Source organism: Vulpes vulpes, chromosome 13 (assembly GCF_048418805.1).
Source record: "Vulpes vulpes isolate BD-2025 chromosome 13, VulVul3, whole genome shotgun sequence".
Classification (NCBI taxonomy): Eukaryota; Metazoa; Chordata; class Mammalia; order Carnivora; family Canidae; genus Vulpes; species Vulpes vulpes.
Genome location: NC_132792.1, coordinates 102,585,255 through 102,609,113, shown reverse-complemented (window position 1 = coordinate 102,609,113; position 23,859 = coordinate 102,585,255). Strand labels below are relative to the sequence as shown.

General features: G+C 42.7%; 1 protein-coding gene and 1 long non-coding RNA gene across 3 annotated transcripts in view; one reads left to right on the top strand and one right to left on the bottom strand.

Annotated features, from left to right (window-relative positions):
- The window catches only part of LOC140594945 (uncharacterized), a 44,009-nt gene extending 30,894 nt beyond the window's left edge, over positions 1 to 13,115 (bottom strand). Inside the window, exons 1-2 of the long non-coding RNA XR_011996215.1 lie at positions 12,981 to 13,115; positions 10,671 to 10,885 (exon numbers count right to left, since the gene is read on the bottom strand). This is a non-coding gene — a long non-coding RNA (uncharacterized lncRNA). The remainder of the gene's footprint in view (positions 1 to 10,670; positions 10,886 to 12,980) is intronic.
- Positions 12,939 to 23,859, top strand: part of B4GALT6 (beta-1,4-galactosyltransferase 6) — a 69,400-nt gene continuing 58,479 nt past the window's right edge. The window contains exons 1-2 of one of the 2 annotated variants that reach the window (XM_025996920.2): positions 12,939 to 13,166; positions 14,341 to 14,582. In XM_025996920.2, the coding sequence (XP_025852705.2) occupies positions 13,039 to 13,166; positions 14,341 to 14,582 (370 nt within the window). In that variant the 5' untranslated portion in view covers positions 12,939 to 13,038. Of the gene's footprint in view, positions 13,167 to 14,001; positions 14,583 to 23,859 lie in introns of those variants that run through there. The other variant, XM_072732132.1, reaches the window with a different exon arrangement.

Here is a 23,859-nt window from a genome sequence, read left to right as displayed (position 1 = left end):
TTTATTTTTGAGTAGTCTCTACACCCAATTAGGGCTCAAATTTATAATCCCCAAATCAAGATTTTTTACTGACTGAGCCAGCCAGGCACCCCCAAAATGCCACTTGTATGTGTGTGTGTGCGTGTATATATATATATATATATATATATATATATATATAATTGTATATATAATCTATATATTCTATATACATATTTGGAATTTCCATACTCATTTGTGTTTTTTTTTTTAATTTTTTAATTTATTTATGATAGTCACACACAGAGAGAGAGAGGGGCAGAGACATAGGCAGAGGGAGAAGCAGGCTCCATGCACCAGGAGCCCGACGTGGGATTCGATCCCAGGTCTACAGGATCACGCCCTGGGCCAAAGGCAGGCGCCAAACCGCTGCGCCACCCAGGGATCCCCCTCATTTGTGTTTAAATCTGAATTTCTACTTGCTCTATTGTTTTGGCAGCTGAATTGATTAGTTGTAGTTGTCTTTACTGATTCAATAATCACATATTCCTCCACCATCATTTCTTCATTCAGCTCTTTGCTAACTGAAGTTCACTGTACAGCAGATTTTTCAAGAAGGAGCTCATGGGAAGTATACTTTTTAACTTCTTCCACATTTGAAAGTATTTGTTGCCTTTATTCTAAGCAACAGTTTCTATGGGTATAAAATTATTGCATGACATTCTTTCCCCTGGTGACTTCTGAGAATTACTGTAGAATTCAACACTCCTGTGGAGAAGTCTGGAGCCAGTTAATTTTTTCCCTGTTGTGATGATTTGACCTTTTTTGCTTGAATATCCAGAAGACTCTTTCTTTTTTGCTGTTAACTGAGTATATTGATCAATGTTGATTAGTTTTTATTAATTTTTCTTCTGGGACATGGCATGCACTTTGAACATGTTGACTTAAGCTTTAACCACCTGTAAGATGGTAGACTGAGCTCACCAGACAGAAGCATCCCTTTCATTGTAAACACATTGAAAAGATCAAAAAGAAGAACAGAAAAGCAACGTCATAACAGAATTGAATATAAGCTGAGGTTCTAACTCAGAATGAAGCAGACTCAGATGAAGAGATGGCAAACTGAATGACAAATTAAAAGACAGGCAGGGGGAATGGGAAGATCCAACATATGCCAAACAGACTTCCTGTAGAATATGGAGAGAACAGAGAAGTAGAATATTCAGGGAACTAATTACTGCAAATTTTTCAGAACTTAAGAAGGACATCACATATTGAATCCCTAACAGTATAAATAAGAACATATATTTCAAACACATAATAATGAAACCACAGAACATCCCCAAAGAGAGAAAATTATAATAGTGATGGAGGGAAAATTATCTACTAAAGAATGAAAATCAATCAAATAGGAACCATAGATACCATAAGGTAGTAACACAAAACCTTCAAAGACTGAAGGAAGAATCACCGTCAATCTATAAATCTATGCCAAGCTAGCTATCATTTAGTACTAAGGCAAAATAAAGACACATTTATACACACAGTGATCAACAGTTTAATATCACAGACTCTTACTATAAGACCTTAAGGATATACACTTAAGTAAGAAGGAACATGGTCTTAGAGGAAACTGATGCAAGAAGCCATGGTAAGAAGAGAAATGGGCAAAACATCTCAGAAGATATATACATGTATTACTCCTAAAGGCAGCAGCAACAATAATTTTAAGAAGACATTTGATAGGGTTTAAAGCAATGAAAATAAAATGGTAGGCATGGCATGTTATAGTAGGCTGTTTGGAGAGAAGTTACATTATTCTAGATCTTTGAGAAAGAGACACTTATAATTTTAGAATTACTGAAAATAATAAAAAAATTTAATATGTATGTTGAAAATTTGAAGGTAATCAATAAAATAATAGAAATAGAATATAGAAAACAGTAAAGGGGGAAAAGCAATGAAATAAAACTTGATTAATCAAAATGCAAGACTTGCAATAAAGAAAGCCAAAAAAATTTAGAATGAATAGAGATATTCTTTCTTTTTGGTTTGTTCAATTATGTTTTTGAATTTTTTCTGTTGCATTTATCCTATTTTCTTCTTCAGCAGTACCAAGCATGCATGTGATGAATTCTGTTGCCCATCTTTCCTATCTAGTTTTTCCTTTATAATTTCACTCTGCTCAGTTTTTTCAAGTGTGTTATCTCACATCTCTGTGTTTTCAGCAATATCTGTTATTCTTTTATTTCTGCCCTCCATATGGATATGATTTTTGTGATGGTATTCTTCTTCTCTTTCATTTTCTCCTGAGCTCTGCCAGCTTATTTTGCATCTGCTTTCCTCAGCCCTTGTATCTCTCCCTCTCTCTCTCTCTCTCTCTCTCTCTCTATATATATATATATATATCCCAGATAAATGTGTGTGTATAAAATGTGTGTGTATAAAAATTCTTTGGAATTAGGGCAGCCCGGGTGGCTCAGCAGTTTAGTGCCGCCTTTGGCCCAGGGCGTGATCTTGGAGACCCGGGATTGAGTCCCATGTCTGGCTCCCTGCATGGAACCTGCTTCTCCCTCTGCCTGTGTCTCTGCCCGCCCCCCTCTCTGTTTCTCATAAATAAATAGAACCTTTAAAGAAAAATTCTTTGGAATTAAAAAAATCTATATTGACTTCATTTATGGTATAATCTCTCTGGTATGTGGTTGTTATTTACCTTTCTTACGTCATGTTCTTTTCCCTCTTGTTTTTCTTGTGGTTTATGGGGGCCTATTCTTGGCTACTTCTGTTTGGAATGAAGTTGTTCCCAGCCTGGGAGGGGGTAAGGACCAGGGAGTGCCCCTCCCTCCCCCAACCTGAGGAGCAGCTACATTACATGACATCACCTAGGAAAGCTGTTTTACCACTTCACCTGGTGGCATAATTCTAATCCAAGTTAGAAGTTGCACTGGTTTTTCGTGACTCTCCATATGATACAATTTTCCAGGATGTTTACCTTTGACTTAGCTTTCACAACCTTCAACTTAAACAAATTGGCAGCTCAGGGCTTCAGGTCATCCTGGGTGTTGCTTTCACATGATACACTGATAGTCTGCTTCTTAGAGAAGTGGTGGGCCTGAATACTGCCCCTGCCACAAGGTCACCAAGGTGAGAGAAGGTCCGGAGGCAGTCTGGATACCACCTCTCCTTCCTCCAGCAGAGGGGACTGTTTTGCTGCTCAGGGGTCCCACCACAGAGGTAACTGGGCACTCAGACCTCTGGCCCCATGGCCCGAGTAGGGATTTGCTTACACCATTCTCCCTGACAGAAGGCCAACATGCCCAGGCTTTCTTCATATATCATTGTTCACGATTTTAGGTATTTTCTTGCATTATGGAAGCTTTATCCGTACTCCTTGTTATTTTCAGTTGATTTCAGGGAGAAGAGGTGGCAGGGCTATTTTTACTTCGTTGGTTTAAACTGGAAACCGCCTTTTGCCAGCCTTGCCTTTAATAACAAGTTACCTCCTGCTACACGTATACTTTGATTGTCTTAGCCCCTTGCTCTGTGGGCGTGGAGAAGGGCTTGCCAGAAAGATCCTTCCTAAAGATAGGAAAAAAGTCTCAATATTTTAATGAGACTTATATTTCAACGGATCAGCATTCCCTCTCCACTGTACAGCATGGTTCTTGATACACAAGAAAGGCTCCCAAGAGATTTATTTTATTTTTTTATTTTATTTAATTTTACTATTTTATTTATTTTATTTTATTTATTTTATTTTATTATTTTATTTTCCCAAGAGATTTTAATGTTATTTTACAAGCAGACCCACCCAGAACTCAATCAAGGATGTTTAAAATTAAGTGTCATTATTAATCACAATGCAATTCATATTGGAAAAATTATTCTACTGATAACGGTTTAAAGAGATATGGGGGCGGGGGGGATCCCTGGGTGGCTCAGCAGTTTAGCGCCACCTTCAGCCCAGGGCGTGATCCTGGAGTCCTGGGATCGAGTCCCACATCAGACTCCTTACATGGAGCCTACTTCTCCCTCTGCCTGTGTCTCTGCCTTTCTCTCTCTCTCTCTGTGTGTGTCTCTCATGAATAAATAAAAATTAAAAAATCTTAAAAAAACCCCCAAGAGATATGGGGTTTGGGGGTGACTGGTATGTCACATGTGGTGGGGCAAAATATATTTGTTGTTTTGTATTATCAGTTTCACGTTAGAGGCATTTTACTGTTTTGATAAAGTGGGATTTTAGGTTAAGCTATTTTTTTTTTTTAAATGACAATCTTTTCCATTCTTTAAAGATTATTTATTTATTTATTTATTTATGAGAGACACAGAGAGAGAGAGAGAGAGGGAGGCAGAGACACAGGCAGAGGAAGAAGCAGGCTCCATGCAGGGAGCTCGACGTGGGACTTGATCCCGGGTCTCCAGGATCAGGCCCCAGGCTGAAGGTGGCGCTAAACCGCTGAGCCACCGGGCTGCCCAGGTTAAGCTATTTCTATCATACGGCAAAAATAGGGAAATGTTTTATTGAAGTTATTCTAAGAAAACTTACAACAGGACCAGAAACAAAACCAACTATAACTCAGTAATAATTGCCTGTTGCTGCAAATTATCTGTGTGAACAAAAGTCCTACAGATGCTTTTCAATTTGACCAGGGGTGAAGATCGTATAGCTAACATCTCTAGCTGAAGTCACTTCATGTCCTCTCCTTAGTACACTGGCTCTCCCAACCCACAGTAGAGCCTGGAAGAGACTGAGCAATCATTCCCCGTCCAGTATACCATAATTCTGAGGAGGATGGTGTGGTCAAAGGTGTACAGTCTTCTTTGGAACATCTGTGCTCCAAGGGTAAGGGAAGGGGTATTGCTTAGTGTAAGCAATAATGCTTCCACTTAGAAGGCAAGTCTTGTTTATGAGTGCTGACCCTTTCCACCTCAGATGTTTTAGCCAACTAGTCTAGAAATACTTCCTCTTTACCTTACCTCTTCCTGAAGGAAAGACTTCCTTTATTTAAGTATAGATGGATCTTTTTTTTCTCACCTTGGCAATAACCATATTTTTCATGCCTTGTCAGATGAAGAATACTGGAAACGTAATGGGCAGTGATAATTAATATTGTTACATTATAGTTAAGGAGTTTTCTTTTGCTTTGGAAGCACATTTACTGTTGAGTGTCCCGTCTCCATCCATCTATTTTGGGGATAAGTGATTGTAACTCTCTAATGTGGTCATTCTCCAACATTCATGGTCACAGTCAGGGAGAATCCACATCTTCATGATACTGAGTTCCTCTATCCTTTCCATCTCTCAAGCCTTTTTGGTCTCCATTTTTCTGAAAGCAAATTTATCTTAATAAAACACTTGATTTTCAATAGGAGTTGTGCTCCTTTTCAAATTAGCCCTTCTTTTAAAAGCTTTGTTTTTTTGTTTACTTAATTAATTAAGTTTTAAATTTTATTTTTTGAGAGAGAGAGAGAAAGAGCAAGAAGGAAGGGGCAGAGGGAAAAAGAGAATTCGAAGCAGGCTCCACACACGGTGCGGAGCCTGAGGCAGCCTAGTCTCAGGACCCTGGGATCCTGACCTGAGCTGAAGCCAAGAGTCAGATACTTAACTGACCGAGCCACCCAGGAATCCCTTTTGTTTATTTATTTACTTAATTGTTTAGAAGAGGTTCACAGAAAAGTTGGAGGGAAGGTACAGAGATTTCCCCATATACCCCTGTCCCAACCTGCAGAGCCTCTTCCATCCCAGTGGTACATTTGTTACATTGATACACCTACATTTGAGACATCATTATTACCCAAAGTCCATAGTTTTTACATTAAAGTTTGCTCTTGGTGTTGCATATTCTATGAGTTTGGACATGTATGTATCACTATAGCATCATATTGAGTATTTTCACTGCCCTAAAAATCCTCTGTGCTCTGCGTATTCATCCCCTCCCCTCTCCGAATCCCTCGCAACTACTGGTCTTTTTACTGTCTTCATAGTTGGCCTTTTCCAGAATGTAATATAATTGGAATCATACAGTCTGTAGCATTTTTCTGTGTGCTCTGCGTGCCATCATATGTTCAACCCATGAGGCACTAGTGGAGTACACTGCTACCAAACATAACCAGTGGGCAATGTCCCATTCATCCTGAGATGAGTGGTTCTATGATGTGTGTGGTTTTTCTCTGCCTAGCTTCTCCCGCATTTTGGGTTCTGGTAAATAATTTTGACATAAATCGATTTCCAAAGTTATGGTGCCACACTGCTTTACCTACAACAAAGGGACAAGGAGGATCAGAAGCTATGTTATATTAGAAGACAAATTTTCTGGTAACTTATGCTTTCAAGGAAATGCCTGAGGAAGCAGAAAATAAAGAAAATTAGGAGATTGGCAGAAGTCTTTTTGACATTTTGAAGTAACCTTAAACTTTGCTAAAAGCTGAGGGGATTAAGAAATTGCTTCAGTACAATATTTAAAATACTTCCCCATTAGGAACTGTAGGACTAGGTTCAGCTAGAGCTCTGATTCCTAAGAATGTATCTCCATGCTGAACTGGGTAAGTGTGCCTATATTATTTTTATTGGCTCTTTATTGATCTCCCCTATTTGATCTAACAGGTTTTCCAGTTAATGCTTTTTTGTGGTAGTCACAAACCTATAAATAGCAATAATTTTTCTCCCTTTCTTTTCACTATTTTTACCTCTTCATGTTCTCATCCAAGTGCATTGCCTAATTCTTGCCTGTCCATATCTTTTTCATGATTTGAATGAGGATGATTCTACATTAATCATACTGATGCCTCCTGGTCTTTAAAAAATAAGAACAGGGGCATCTGAGTGGTTCAGTTGGTTGTTTCCAACTCTTGATCTCAGCTCAGGTTTTGATCTTGGGGTCCTGAGTTCAACTCCCATACTGGGCTCTACACTGGGCATGGAGTCTATTAAAATAACAACAACAACATATCCTCTTACCCTATTTTATGTAAAGTTTTAACATCAGAAATTGCTTGATTGTATCAAATGTTTTTCTAGCCTCCAGAGGAGATGCTGTATGCCAATGCATTTCAAAAATTGCTTAATCCTGATAGTCCTTAGGAAAGTGGAAATTAAAGCCAAAATGCAACACTATTATATTCTACCTGAAATGCTAATATTAATAGGGTTGATTACACCAAGTGTTGGCGAAAACATAAGGAACTTGAAATCTCAAACGTTACTGGTGGGAGTGTGAGTTGGTAAAACAATTTTGGGGAATTGGCTACCATTATATTATTTCTGAAATCTCAGCATGCCTATATCATGAAGCCAAGAATTTTGACTAGTAGGCATATAGTCAAAGAAATGCAAAGATTTGTGTATTTTATACTAGTTTATAATGTGTACATTATACTAGTTTTATTTGAAAGTAGATCAATTGAAAAGCAGTGTTCATTCACAAATAATAGGATAGGTAATGAAATTGTAGTATATTTGTACAATCACCTGCTTGAAAATAAGATACTAAATTTTTTTCTTTGGCCTAATATGTTGGATTATGCTAATAATTTGCTCAATGACGCTAGGTTCTTACATTTCTGGGGCATTCCTTACTAGTCATGGTGAATTGGTATTATTTGTACTTTTAGGCTGAAAAGACTGGCTTCTATATTTCCTTTGGTTAACTCTGACATATTTAAACTTTATATCCCTGGTTACAGTGACTTAAATCCTTCCAGTGATTATGAACTTGTGAATTTTAGTTTAAGTCAGGATGTTGGTATTCCAAAATTCTCTTTTTAGACACAGAAGCACTGAAATCCTTTATCAAATTTACCTGAATCTTCTTTCTCACTTCAACATTTAGCCATTTAAACTCTAAAACTAGTCCCTTCCCCACCCCCCCACCCCAGGTGATTTAGTCACTAAAAGAATAGATGGAGAAAAACCTATGAGCCTTATGATGTTAACCAGGATTTTAAAAAATGGATAGAAAATTTCCTACTAATGTCCTTCATTAAAGGTTATTCTGTATTTTTAAATTCTCTTTTTTTTTTATTGCTTTTGGCTGCCATAGGTATAAGATTCTTGATATGATAGAACACTTTAATAGTACACTAGCTTTTATCTATGCATTTTATCTTCTACTTTTATGACTCATTCACCTATGAAGATAGCTCTTTTGATAAAATGCTCTGGCTAAGTTAAGGTGAACTAACTTGTGTTCCATGTTATGCTACTCAAAGGAATATATGTAATTATGCAAAAGGTTAAGGGTGTGTTGATTCATTCATTCAATAATTATTTATTGCCTTGTTTTTGTATGAGGTTCTGGATGACTACTGTATATCATCAAAACAGAATCATGTTCAGGAAATGATTTTTTAAAAATTAAATGACTGAGGATGGGCTATCTTGATTCCAATAAGCAGAATCCTTTGAACTGTGTCAAATAATAGGAGTGGTTTTCTTTTTTTTCCTTCTTTTTAGCATGGATGTGTGAATCAGTAAGAAAGGTATTTCTCAGAGTTACCCAGGACTAACTGCTGCTAGGAATTCAAGACAGCTCTGGGGATGTGGCTACTGTTTTGTTTGTTTAGTGGCTGTGTTTAAGGACTCTCTCTAGGGCTGGGTTGCTCAGCTGGTATGTAAAATGCCCGTGTATCCTATGCATCTGGTTTATATGTGTGCTGATACTCTGATTTTCCTCAGCTTGTGGGGGGTGGTGCTAGTGCATGGGACCTGGGTGATGGAAGCCTCAAGCAGGAAGAGAAAGCCCCCTACATTTACCCTGGTAGGCACTTAGGTCACATCCCTTTCCATGGAAGGCACAAGGCACTCACTACCTTGTATTGGACTTAGCTGCTTTTTCAATTTCCTGTCTTTGCTTTTCATCGTCTGTTTCCCAACCTCCAAACCTCTGGTTTTCTGAACAGATTCTAACTCCATCTGCATGGGCAGGTTTCTTTTTCCCAGGCAGTCTAGGGGCTAGTCAGGGGCAAGGCCTGGCAGCTCAGAATCTCTTTCAGGCAAAACTAGCAATCTGTTGAAGACACCAACATTATGCTGAGAAAAAGAATGGACAAAGCAAACACAATCTATTACTTTTTCATTATGACTTATCAATTGCTTGAACTAGATAGATGTGCCTTAACATGTACCACGTGGTATAACTGATATACTTCGTGACACAGATGTCTGAGACAAAATCAGTAAAGGTGGTTTGAAAGATGGATAGCACCTATTTACATCTACAAAAAATTTGGAAAATACACTAAATAAAACATTTGCTCTGATAGGCCACATAGTCCCTGGGAAGACAGGAGCTGGTGTGGGTTATGGAAAGGACACTGAAAGGCTGCTAACATTTTAGCTCTCTTACCCCAGCTCTGCTACCTAATTACCATGTGACCTCAGGCCACATATTGTACCCGACTCAGTGTAGTTTCCTCATCCCTAGTGACATAATAATACTTGCTAAATGTATGCCAAAGGGATATTGTGAAAATGATAGGAAGGTGGTTTGAATACTTGAAAATGCTACAGGGCATTCTTACCATGGGAAAGAATGATTTTGGATTTAGGAATCAAGGGTTAAGGCAATTTGAGAGGAGTATGAAATTTAGGTCAACTGCTAAAGTAGGGAGTCTTATCTCTCCAGTGGTTTTCTTTTTAAATTGTAACTACAATACAATATTATCATAAAGTTTGTATTATTTCATATGTATACAATTATTAAAGTCTGGCTTTAAAGGGATTGTTTGCTCTCAAATGAAAGACATTTATTTTAAAGTTTCTTTAATATAACCTAAGATATAGGGACTATTGTTTTTTTTTTTTTTTTTCTCATCAGAACTCTGACTACATTTATCATGGAAATCAGTGGGAAATGGGCTTTACTTAAGGGGAGTTTCTAAGGTCACCTGGGGGGCTCAGTAAGTTAAGCATCTGACTCTTAATATTAGCCCAGGGGGTGAGGTCAAACCCCATGTTGGGCTCAAAGAAAAAAAGTTTTTGTGACACAATATTTTAGAATATATACTCCATTTTACAGATAATCCCAATGTCTAACTCTTATAGAATCTACATTCCAATTATGTAAGTAAAATAATTCAACTGTCCAAGCATAATTCATCAACCCAACAATTTTCTTTAACTGAATCTCAGGTGCTGAGAACCTGTATTTAAATATATAAAATTACTATGTTTAATCAGTGATTGTAATATGGAGGTCTGAACCCTAACTAACCATAAAAGTGAGACTCAATGTGCTTTCTTTCATTCCTTCACCCCACCCCCAATTTATAGAAAAAAAAACCTTACTGACTTGAATGCTACTGAGGTTGCGAGCAAAATCCAGTACACTTAATGGATATCGTTTATCCTCACTCAGCATGAACCAAGTAAAATGTCCATCCACCTGATCAAACAAGTACATTTTTTGTTGTTGTCATCACAATCTCAGTAATATGTTTCTGATTAATATCAATAGAAAACCATTAGTTATAATGTAACTTAGTCTGATACCCAAATATTTAAGGGCATGAGGGCTCTCAGAAAATAATGAAAGGACTACATGGTGGTAAAAAATATAGAACAAAGAAGCTAAATGGAATTCACTTGTGTCTTACTGTTTTGTCAGTTTCGTGCGATTACTTTAAGTTTAAAGTTTCCTTGATATTCTAGAGCTTAGCTTTGTTATTATAAAATTAAACTTTCTGCAAGGTCATTCCTCTGCTGTGGACTTTACCTGGCTCCTGAGGAAGTATCAGTTGCTAATCTGGGCTTGAAAAGGTTTGGTTAGCATTTCTGGACCTTTCAGTATTTCATGGATTTTGGCTTTACAAATGAGCTGAGCTCCTGAGGCATCCTTCAGACTGCTGGAGACTTCATGGCTGACTCTGTAGGGAATTCGGTTTTTAAACAGGAGACCAGCATCACCCTTTCCTGTTGGCAGAGTGTGATCTAAAAGAGAGATTAAAGAGTGAAGTAAGTCAGTCGGAGAAAGACAATTATCATATGGTTTCACTCTTATGTGGAATATAAGAAACAGTTCACAGGACCATAGGGGAAGGGAAGGAAAACTGAATGGGCAGAAATGAGAAGGAGACAAACCATGAGAGACTCTTAACTTTGGGAAACAAACTGAGGGTTGCTAGAGGGGTGGTGAGTGGGGGAATGGCATAACTAGGTAATGGGCATTAAGGAGGGCACATGATGTGATAAGCACTGGGTGTTACACACAACTGAAAAATTATTGAGCACTAAATCTGAAGCTAATGATGTACTATATGTTGGCTAGTTGAATTTAAAATAAAAAAATTTAAAAAAGAGAGGTTAAAAAAATGAACAAATATTTGAATTGTGCTTACTAGGTACCAGGCTCCCCTAAATTCTTTAGAGGAATTAACTCATTTAATTTAATCCTTACAACACTAGCAGGTAGTATGATTATCTTTAGTTGATGAGGAAATGGAGGCCCAGGTAGCTTAAGTAATCTTTGAGGTCATTTGATCAGAGAGTGATTGGGATTCCACCCCAGGCTCTCTGGCTCTAGGGGCTTGGCTGCTTTTGTGACCGGTGATAAAAGTGCTATTTGGGTGCACCAACCAAGCTGGTTTTCTGGTACACACTGCTTTACTCCAGGAGAGAACCAACTAGTCTTTCTTTTTAGAACAAACCAGTCTTTTTTTCTTTTTTTTTTAATTTGAATTTTTTTTTCTATAATTGATTTCTTTTTTTTTATTGAGATAGAGTTGACATAAAATCTTACATTAGTTTCAGGTGTACAGCATGATTCAATATTTGTATACATTACAAAATAATGACCACAATAAATCTGGTTACCATCTGTCACCATGCATAATTGTAAATTTTTTTTCTTGTGATGTGACCTTGTAAGATTTACTCTCTTAGCAACTATGAGTTTTAACAAGTAAGGTGGTCAACTTGAGAGAGATACGGGTGGCAGTCGTCTATGCTAGCCAGGCACACCTATACGTAGACGTCAGATTTCTTAAAATAAGATTAATAATCAATTTCTATGATGTTGGGAATAGCTTAATAATAAACTTTCCTTATACAACGCCAAGGTTGCCTGAGACCTGGCCATTGCTAAACCAGCATGGTGGTGGTAGCTTTGTAAACAACAACGTTGAACTTGTGGGAATAGAGAGATGAAAAGTCAGCAGGGTCTGGGAAGGAAGTTCTTTATCTCCTCACCATTCATGGATTTCTTTTGTTTGCATTGGTATTTTTTAAAAGTGACTTTTATTTTTGTTTAATGTTGCTCCATTTGTATTTCACATTCCCCCTCAAGCATCAAAAATATTACAGAATACTGTCATTTCCTTTCACATTAAATATCCAATCAGCCGGAGAATTCCAAAAAACCAAAATGTATATTAAAAAAAAAATGAATTTGAACTTGGCAATTCCACTCAGGCAACTGTCTGACATTCCCACATACGAGGGAATCTCTTATGTGCCAGACAGAGCGCCTGGCGTTTTACATAGTGACCCCGTTTAACCCCACAGCCTTGCAAGGTGGTATCTCACCCATCATTTGAGGGCCAAGGAGGGGGGCTTGCAGAGAGGGTAGTAGTTTGCCAGGAATCTCGCAGTTAATGAAAGGCCTTAGTCAGTTATAAATTCAGGTGTTTCGGGCTCCATGTAGCATATTACTATTTAAGGGACCATCGAAGGCACGGGTGTCTTGCTAAGAAGGTACCAAACTTGCTGGCAATCAAGTGATGATGGGTCCATTCCACTGCATCTGGAAATCCTGAGCAAGAAATGGCGGTAGGGGGCATCTAGCCACTTCCTACAAGATTGAGACACCTTCACACACACGTGGGAAAACTGAGAGACAGCTAAGGCTCTGGACTATTTTGCTAGCAGGAAGAAGCAGTTTTTGAACAAAGGCGAGTCCACGGCCTAGGAGGGGTATTAAAACAATGTGCTGGTTGGTGCTGCAGTGCTCAACGGCCAATTGGCTGCACAGAAGTGTCCCCCCCCCCCCCCCATGGATGGAGCTGCCATAGGACTACCCGGTGCTCACCTTCAGACGGGAAGGCACGTCCTGTTACAAGGGACACACAACCCGACAGCATGTCTCTATGAGAAGTGCGGGATGGAAGGTCTCATTCATCCGGGGCGGAAGAAAAACCCTGTTCCCGGAGCGGGTATTTCGGGAGGGAATTACACCGTCCGAGGTCCCCTCCTCGAGATCCCCTTCCCCCTCCAGGTACCTCGCCCTTCGTTAGCGATCCCCGGCGGGGGCGGGGGTGGGGGGCGCGTAGCCGAGGCGCTGCACCGCATGACCCTCAGCCCGGGGAGCCGCGGGAGCCGGGGGAGCCGGGGTCCCGGGGTCCCGGGCGGTGACGCAGGCGGCGGCCCAGGTCGCGGCGCGGGGGGAGGGGGGCAGGTTGCTCGGCGCGGCGCCGGCCAATCGGGAGGCGCGGTGATTGGGGCGCCGGGAGGGGAGCGGGGGCGGGGGCCTCCGGGTGTCGCGGGGGCCGAGGCAGCGCCGCCTGCAGGGTGCAGGGCGAGCGCGGGGCCCCGCGGGGTCTCCGGGCGCGCCCGCCGGTCCCGGTTTTCCGCGCGCTTCCAGGCCCGCCCCCTCCCGCGGCCCGGGCGCGGCTCCGACGGCGCCCGGGCTCCCCCGCCTCCTCGGGCTGCCCCGGCTCGGCCCGCAGCGCGCGGCGCCCGGCGTCCGGGGGCGGAGTGGGGGCGGCGCCGCCCGGGCCGGCGGCGGTAATGTGGCTGCGGCTGCCGCCCCTGCGCCTGCGGCCGGCCGGGCAGCGGGCGGTGGCGGGAGCCGGGGTCGGGGCGCGCTCGCCGCCAGCCGGGGCGCCGCCCTCGCCCGCGCTCTGCCCCCGCGGCCGCCGCGGGGCGCCGGGGCCCGGCGCGGCATGAGCAGGAGGCTGCGCGCCCGCCCGCGCTCGGCTCCTCGGCCCCCAGGGCCCCCGCGGGCCCCCGCGCGCCGCGCGCGCCGACTGCGGCCCCGGCGCCCACGCTAGCCCCGCGCAGGCACGAGACGCCGCGGCCCGCAGCAGGCGGCGGCGCAGGCCTCCAGGCGCGGGCGGGCGGCCTCCCGAGGACGCGGGGGAGCCCGGGCCGGCCGCGGGCCGCCGCGCCGCGCCGCGCCGCTCCCCACCTGCAGCCCCCTCCCGCCGCTGCCGGGCGGGCCGCAGGCGCGTCCTCGCCCTCCTGGGCCTCCTCCGGTCCTGCGGCCCCGGCCCCGGCCCCGGCCCCGCGTGCGCCCCCGGCCTCGCCTCCCCGCCCCCTCCTCGCTCCTCCCGCGCCTCCCCTCCCCTCCCCTCCCCTCCCCTCCGCTCCCCTCCCCCGGCTCTCCGGCCTCCCATTCATTCCGTCCGCTCCCTCCCCTCTCCGCCCTCCCGCTCCGGCCCTGGCCCTAGGTGCTCCCCGCGCGGCCCCGGTTGCAGCCTCGGGGGTCCGGGCGCGTTCCCGCAAGCCGAGGGCCTGGATGGTGCCCCCCGGGCCGGCCTGAGAGCGCAGCCCGAGCTGCCGGCCGGGAGGAGGAAGATGCCGGTGCTCAAGCGGATGATGCGGGTCTCCAATCGCTCCCTCCTCGCCTTCATCTTCTTCTTCTCCCTCTCGTCGTCCTGCCTCTACTTCGTCTATGTGGCCCCGGGCATCGGTAAGCACCGGACACACCCTCGCCTCCGCGGTCACGCCGCAGGGAGGCAGGATGCCGCGCGCGGGGCTGCAGGGGACGCGCGGGGCGGGCGGGAAGCGTTTCCTTTGAAGTGACATTCGCGGGCGGGTCGAGGAGCTGCCCGGGGCACGGCTTGGCGGCGTGAGTCTCGTCTGTGCCGGTTTCCGTGACTTAAAAGGCCGCCTCGGGTGGGCGCGACACGGTTAGGCGTGGTGACCCCGGGTGCCCTGGTCGCTGCCTGGAGGGCTCGTGCCCCGTTGATTCAGCTGGCGCCGAGGCTTCGAGCTTCCACTCGGCGCTCTGATCGTAGTCGTGATCAGACATCCTCAGGTGTAACTGACCGGTCCGGAAACGTGATGGAGAAGCCAGCACCAGGGAATGTGGTCGAGCCCAAGAACGTGTGCGCGCTGTCGCGTTCTAGGTCACTTCTTTAGAATGAGGTCGGTGAGCATTTGTGCCACCGTTCAGGAATCTGGGGGCCTTGGGTCTTCTTATGAAAACAAGGCTTCACCATTTAGCCCGCCTCTCAAGGGTAGGTAGACTCTGCTACCTGTTGGGATAACTTCTGAGATCAAACAACGACTAGGGTGACAGGCCAGTTTGTAGCTTAATTTTTTTTTTAATTTTTATTTATTTATGATAATCACAGAGAGAGAGAGAGAGAGAGAGAGAGAGGCAGAGACACAGGCAGAGGGAGAAGCAGGCTCCATGTACCGGGAGCCCGACGTGGGATTCGATCCCGGGGCTCCAGGATCGCGCCCTGGGCCAAAGGCAGGCGCCAAACCCCTGCGCCACCCGTAGCTTAATTTTTAACCTTTTAATCACATTTTGGGCCAAATATGCTTATTAAATATTCCAGTTATTCCCCTCCGGTTGAAAAGGTACCAGTGGGGCATTCTAATGAATCAAAAAATAGGAGAACTTCATACGAATGTTAAAACACGTCGTACCTCCAAAACTTTTTCTGAGTTTTCCCTGATTATTATGTATTTAATGTTAAATATTTATGGTGCATATTTGAATATTTATGGTTAACATATTTAATGTAAAGTATAAGTTTAAGGTTAATTTAGGGATAGTGTGTATCTCCTATTATTTCTTTCTAGGCTCTAGTATACTGTCTTTTGAGCCAGGGCCATTTCTCCCTGGGTCAGCCAAAGATGTATGGCCTCTTACACAGTGAAAAACACCTGCAGAATTTTGAGATGGAATTGGTATCAGAGCATTGTCTTGTGGGGTAATAGGTTATTGTAATGAATTGCAGGGAAGAAGGAAGAAACAAACCCCCTGGAGATGTTCTGTTTTCTAAAACAGAATTTTTATTCTGTGTGACTTTTCTTGATTAAATTTTTGGATTCAAGTCAGATGTATAAACTAAGAGAATGATGCTGGAGAAGACATAAATTGTTGAAACCTTTGATGTATTCCAAAATAGAAGTTTGAGGTTAAAGTTTGAAGAAGTGTGAATATTTTGAGATATTATTTTCCTTTGACGCAGTTTTTTTCTTTAGGCTGGATAAAAACCCCTGGAAGCCTGTTAGAAAAAATGACAGTGGTAGCTCAGCGGATTTGAGAGTAGTTAGCCAATATATTTGGCTGGCTTTTCTTAAAGTCCTCTGCCATTTTGGCAGTCTAAAAAATTAACTCTTTATTCTACAGCAGTTTTTACTTAGTCATGTAGCTCTCTAAAGGTTGGAAATCTTTGGGTGATACTGTTTAATCAGACATTTAACTTGGAGAGGTTTTAGAGAAAAAGGGTTTTTGCATTTAGGCAACAATGTTAACGTTCTTGGTATTTTGAATGACTTTGTTGAAGTTATGTTACTCAAAAAGTTATCCAAAGGAAATCCGAATTCTAGTTGTTACTTGATAGCCATCCTTTTTTTTTTTTTTTTCTTGGTAGGTTGATAGATTAGCTGTAGATTCTTAAAATTCAATTGATGTGAAATACTAATACGTCTGTCTCACTTATGGATACGTTTAATGGTTACCGTAGAATAATCACTTGATAGGTCATAAAAATTTGGCAGTTTTCTTAGAGACGATTAGGTTGACACCGTTTAAACTATTGTTTTTTGTGGGTCTTATAATTTATGACTTAAAAAAATTGATTAAAGCCAGTAGGGAGAATGAAAACCAAAACTTATAGAGTGCTATCGGTTTGTTAAACTGTAGCTGTTTCCCAAAACCAGTGTTATTTAGCAGGAAAAAAGTCTCCTTGTTTCTCTTTTAAGTTTTGGGAAGCAGTTTTCCAAAAATCACGTTTGCTTGAAAGCTCAAATTTTATCATTGGCGACAAATACTGTCAGCTTTTTTTTTTTTTTTTTTTTTTTTTTTTTTTTTTTAGTGTCAGGCTCACTTTGTTCATTTTAGGGGAAAATGTAGGTCAAATGCAGGAGTCTAAATAACCAAGTTTGTCAGTTCTTTAAAGTAAAAATGATAGTTTGTGAAAAACATGGCTAGTTCAGCTCACGGTGCAAAAATCTGTACAAGTTGATTTTCAGGCTAACCATGGTACGTTGGTGTGCTACAGAAATGCTTTGTATATACTTCCCGTTTTGTTGCAGATTTCTTACTAAGATGTATCCCAAACTAATTCGGTTCTTTAGCTTACATTAAATGTACAGAGAAACTTCTTGAAATAGTTCATATTTTAGCCTGAATTACATCTTCGGGCAAAATTTTCTGGTGACTAAAATTTATGTGGTGTAAGAGAGCACTTTTTATTGATCCTAAATAAATGTTTCAAGTGTCTTCTGTTAAAAAGTCCATATTATCCCTATCCACATCAACCTGTTGTATAGACATTAAATTTATTTTCCTACATTTTCTATCCACAGACCTATTTTTGTCATGCACCTTCCCCCAGGCAGTTCTTTTCTCATTTTTAGTTCCTCTTCCTTAGCCTCCTTCACCTGTTTCTCCTTCCCTCCTTCCCTCCCCTCTGAGCAGATAGTACCACACAGTTGTAGACAGCATAATCTGTTTAGTTTCCAATGTTCTCTCACATTTAACTATTTGACTATTTGGGTGTTGCTATTTGGATGTTACTCTACAGTGAGTTCCATCAAACTCAAAGCTCATTGTTTTAAGAATAATTTGAAACATTTTCCTTGAAATTTCTAATTCATGCAGGAAACACAGGAATAGACTATATTATGAACTTTAGTACCAAGGGAAACTGGTCTGCAGACACCCACTCCCATAGGAAGATAAATTTTTCCCTAGCCCACCTGGTAGAGTCAGGAGCAGTTAACTAACTAATGGCTTTCTTGTTCTCATTTTACTTTTGTGCATGATGGCAAAAAAGATGAGTGCAGTTTTTCACCAAGATCTTGACTTGGTTGGATTGAGAATGGAATTCCATTTAGTGTTTAGTTTCCAGTGTAACTTCCAGTACAACATACTGAGATTTCCCTGCTATAGCATCATAGGACAAGATGAGCTGACTTATGAGTTCATTCAGCAAACACAAATGGAGTATCTCAGATAAGCTAGACATTGTTTGAGGCACAGAAAATAGATGACTAAGACACAGTTACTTCCTTCATGCTAATGGGATGAGCACCAGAAAAGAGCTGTAGCCAGTCCTTGGAAGGCATGCATTAGTGAAGGCTGGTTAAGGATTTATTTCCAGCGGGAGCTGGTGATTGGAGCGGGCCATTGAGGATGGATAAGATTTATCTGGAATAAGCAATAGGACAGTATGGTCAAAGGGACTTAATGGAAAATAGGAGCATTTCCAGCTGTCTACCATTGAGAGTGTGGGATGGCATATCAGCCAGGTTGAGAAAAAGTCTTGGGGTTCCCTTGCCCAGCCTATTTTTTCGGAGTTGAGGTCCCGAAAACTCCTGGCAGGGAGAAGCTTGTCTCGACTTACATAGATTTACCAAAACTGGCTATGATTAAGAAAAAGTCAATGTGCCTATGATCATTGGGGTAGTATTGTGGAAAAGACTGTACAACTCCATTGGGAGCGGGGTTTCACTGTGTGACTCACTAGAGGTTCTGACCTTTCCTAGATGTGCTGACAGGCTGTTTTATTCTTTGAGTAGAGGTGGAATCTGGTTGGGGCACTTTGGTCTGGATTCCTATGGGCTCTTTAAGAAATTACCTGGCAAGTGCTTTGTTATTTGGGCCTCTAGGCAGTTTGTGCTCCAGTGGTACTGGTGTAGCTAATGGGTGGTCAGGGTGTGTGGGTATATGAGTAAGGGTAGGTTTTATGGGAGATGGTGGCTTAGTTAGGTCCTTGCTGAGAGTCCCTGGACATTTTGCCTGGGTTTCTCTTGGCTAGTTCATAAGGTGGCAGGTTGCCCTGCAGCTTTCTTATCATAGTACTTTAGCCACCTGGCCCTGGCTGGGTAAGCCTGGTTGTGGGGTATTTTTTTGAGCTCTTACAGTTTGCTTTTGTTTCAAAGGTCCTTTAGTTTTTTCCTCACCAAGTTCTCTGACCTTTGTGGCTCCTTTCAGGGGTTCTTTTTATTCAGGCCATCGTGTAGACCGTTCCTTTCCTCTGGGCCTTCCTTTGCTGGTCACTCATTCCATGCTCAAATTTTTGTCCTGGGAGTAGCAGGGAAAATCAGAAGTTTTGAAAGGGGGAATGATGCAATCCTTTGTTTTAAAGCATTTCTTTTAGCATGGAGCATGGTGATAGAGGGCAGAACCAGTGGCAGGGAGACCAGATAGGAAATTATTTCACTAACTCAGAAGATTAGAACCTGATCAAGGTCATAGTTGGGTTTGAGCAGAGTTGAGAGGATGTGAAAAGTAACATGAAGGAAAGGGAGAAGCTTTAAGATGATGCTAGTATTCTAGCTTAGACAACCGGCTGGTTGTAGGGAATATTAGAAAGGCATGTGCTTTGAGGGAGCTATTTTGGTTTTAGAGAAATTGAGTTAGGATGCCTGTGGGATATCCAGGAAGAACTTGTCAGTAGGTAGGAAGGTAGAAATAAGGACTGGAGCCCAGGAGAAATGTCTAACAGGAGAGAGATTTAGCTGTCTTTAGCATGTAGGTGAATGGTACTTACCTATTTCTCTCCCAACACACCTGAATGATAAAACCGAACGCCTGCAAGCAGAAATGACTCACTGAGTCAGTTACTCTTAAACGTGGGATGATAGGGGTTAAATCAAAATATAGAGGAAGCCCAAGTGAAAAGTTTCCCATGAGACTGTTTACCCTTTTCATTCCCCAGTTTTGAATAGGCAGTCGAGGTTGACACCATGGAAAGTTTAGATGGCCACTCAAGGAGAATTTATGGAAGCTGAAGAGAAGGTAGCCATGGATGAAATATAACAGCTTAGGGCAAGTGGAGAAATAGGAGCAGGAAATTGAAAGGAGATCATATGAGTGAAGTGAGGCCTTTATGAATGAATGAATGAATGAATGAATGAATAAATGAATGAAAAATGATGATTAGCGAGAGAAGTGTTGAAATGGGCTAATACGTGGAAGGAGAACTTCCTTTGTAAGTAGGAGGTCCGTGACAGCTACTCCAAGGCAGGTTTTGTTTTGACTGGTCAGATAGCCTCAAATTGGGTAGTAAATCAGAGATCACATGAAAATGCTTGTTTAGTGGAAAGTAGGGGGAAGCAGGATGGGAAGACCTGAGCTTATGTAAATGTTTAAGTACTGAGGACAGGGTTTGAAGACTTGAGAAAGGGAACAGATTATGATGTGTATCTAGGAAGACTTCACTTATTTTTTCATACAGCAGATGTTTTGTCTGCAGAAGGCACTATGGTTTAGCATTGAACAGAATCCACATGGTCCCTGTCTTCATAGATCATATTGCCAGTGAGAAATCCTCACAACTGAAGAATAACTATTCTAGAGTAGAGTCTCATTTGCTATGGGGGCCCTGGTTGTGCAGTTGGCACTGAACTGGTTTAGGCATTATGGAGAAGATTAAGATGAAGCTGAGGCCAGAAGCTTAAGTTAGGTAATTAAAAGATTGGCTCGGGGAAACATATTTCATGCAGGAATGGAATATTTGAAGGCTAAGAGATGAAGGAGAAACGGAAAGTTAAAAGAAAACAATATAGGGGCTAAAGCATGGAGTGCAGAGGGGAGTGTGGGCTGAAGCCAGAGAGGTGAATATGGGTCTAGTCAGTGATCCTTGTAAACTGGCTACGACAACTTGGATGTTAGTCCGAGGACAATGTCAAGCCATTGAGCTTAAATTTTAAGTAGGAGAGTGACATGATCAGATTTTCATTTCAGAAATACTTAGGCGGTACTGGTAGGAGTGGATTCAAGATAACAAGACTGGAATCAGGGAGAGCAGGTAGAGAGAGTGGGAGCAAGTATATAGGTATATTAATTTGGAGATGGGAGAAGAGGACATAAAGACGTTTGCAGTAGCAAAAATTAGATGAATAAGGAGATGGAGGAAGTTCATACTTGATTAGGTAGGTATTTGAGTTATATGTTTAGAGTGAGGCGTTCAGTTTATGTGACCAAATCTTAGTATAGAGTGAACTGTTTCCTAAATTAAGAGATTTGGTTTCTACCTTGGTGCACAGTAGGGGCTTAGTAAAGAATTGCTGACTGGCTGAATGCTTCTGATTAGATCACTTCTCTTGGTATGGCAAATCTCTTAGCAGCTGGCTCATCAATACCATTGGGATGGTATATGTTAGCTAGATACCTTGGGGGAGGATATGGAGAGATGGCTGGGAATTAGGAATAGTAGAGAAAATTGGATTGGTCAGTATATTTGTTATCTATAACTTTGTGAATTACCCCAAAGTGTAGGGATTTAAAAGAGCAAATATATTGTTATCTCATAGTTGCTATGGGCCAGGAATCTGGACATGCTTTGGCTGCATGCCTCTAGTTCAAGTTCTCTCAGCTAGGCTGCAGAGTGTTGAGTGTTGATCAGGGTTGTGGTGGAAGGTTCTACTGGGGAGCCTTCCAATTCACCTGTGTGGATTGGGGCAGTATTCAATTCCTGAGGGTTGTTGGACTGAGGGTCTCAGCTCTTTGCAGGTTGTTAGTTGGAGGCCTCCCTCGCTTCTTGCCATGTGGGCCTCTCCACAGGGCAGCTCCTGACTCCATCACTCTTGCCATATTTTCTTTGAAAAGAATCATCTGAGCCTGGGTGGCTCAGATGGTTAAGCATTTGCCTTTGGCTCAGGTAATGACGTCCAGGTCCTGGGATCGAGCCCTGTGTCAGGCTCCCTGCTCAGCGGGGAGCCTGCTTCCCCCTTTCCCTATGCCTCTCCCCCTGCTCATGCTCTCTGTGTCTCTTTCTCTCTCAAATGAATAAAAAAAAAAAAATCTTTAAAAAAAAGAATCATTCAGTCTAGTTAGTCTATAGTCAAGGGAATGGGAGGCATTCTTAGAGGCTGCTACCAGTCAGATTGCATTCTTGAGCAGCCTATGTAACTCTGCTATTTTGTTTCAGTATAAGTGAATCTAAATCCTGTGGACTTGTGGGAAATGAAGTATTATTGGAGAGAAAATTGACTCCTTGAAATCTGACAATGCTAAATACTGCTCTTCACGTTATTCTTTCATGAATAAATTTGAGATTTATTAAACAATGTGGCAGAATGAGATAAATGATGTATGTATTCCACAGCAGCATTTATCATACTGCCCTTTAATGTTTATTAAAGGTAAAAATAGCCATGTCTGTGGATTCTTTTAAAAGAGAAACTCCTAATCAAAGTTTTGTATGGTAGGTATTCCAAATACCAGTTGGTTGGACTTTAGTTGGGAACAGAATGGACTTTTCTCTTGAGCCAGTGTTATACAGGTTGGATAATTTCCTGACCCATTCTGTGGCCAGCCTGTTTATCACAGGATGTACCACAAAGCTTATCAGGGCACTTGGGTTTATAGGCCATAGGCTCTGGTGGTCAGAGCTGTGGCTGCCCATCCCCCCACAGAGCCTCTAGATTTGCTTCTCTGGTCAAGGGCCCAGGGCCATGGGAACCTTGGACACAGGGGCCATGGTGTCTCTGGAGCCAAAGCTTTGTGCAAGGAAGTTCCAGGAGAAAGACTTCAAATGTAGCCCAATGCTTTGTCCATGGTTGGAGATTCATAGAGTTGTCCCTGCCACACCCCCAAACCCCATGCTGACAAAACAGCCTTCCTGTAAAGAAAGAGAAGGCAAGGGGCACCTGGGTGGCTCAGTCATTTGGTGTCTACCTTTGGATCAGGTAACGATCCTGGAGTCCTGGGTTTGGGGAGCCTGCTTCTCCCTCTCCCTCCGCCGCTCTACCCTCTTGTGCTTTCTGGCTCTCTCCTTCTGTCTATCAAATAAATAAATAAAATCTTGAAGAAAAAAAGAAAGAAAGAGAGGGCAAGACAGCCTCCCAAAGATTGTCACTTGCCCAAAGTCTCACATGTCGTTGGGAGAGCTGAAGTAGACAGTTTTTTGGAACAGCTGAAATGTATACTCCGGGATATCTGACTCTTCACTGTGCTGGAGTTGAAGGATCTGATCATTGTTACCCTGGAAAATGATTTGGGGGAAGTATGAGCTCTCTCTTCTTTAGGTTAAAGAAATACCATGTAGAAGAGAGATGAACACTTTTTTTTTTTTTTTTTTTTTTTGGATAGTGTCAGAGAGCAGTGAGGGTAGTTTCAAAGCAGCAGATTTTAAGAACTCAGACCTTTCTAACTGAGCTATAAACAATGAAATCAGTGCCTCATGGGTGCCTCATCAAGCCGGGGGCAGATAAGCACCTGTTAAGGCTGGAGAAGGTCCTTTGCTTGGGAGACTGGATAGACTTCTAATCGTCTCTTAAACTCAGGTATGGTATGTTCAACTCTGCAGCACCCTTGCTCACCCAGCCTAGGGGCAGACCTGCTCCTCCACCTGTCTCCCCCACCCACACCACCTTTTGTGATTCCCTTTCCCTTTCAAGCCTGTGTTTCATGTTTGTCTTCATGTCAGTCGATGTGGGGGTGGGTGTGGAGCTGCCATGAGACAGTGGGAAGAGGTGCATTGTGGTGATCTGTCTAGAGCTTGCTTTCCCTGGGTCACGTTTGGGAGTTCCCAAGAACATGGATTTCTGCATTTGCAGTAGTCTCCTTCTGGTCAGTTTTCCTGGTTGCCTTAGAGAGAGCTGGCTGCTGTTACCCCTGCCTGAGGCTGCAGCTTCCCCTGTCATCAGAGCAGCCTGCCCCTGTCGCTCTGTCATCTTTTCTCCCTGCCTTTTCCCTCTCAATCTGTTTTTCTTCTTCTTTTATTTTTTTTCCTTTTCAATTCCTGGAAGACATAGTAATTTAGTATTTAAAAGAC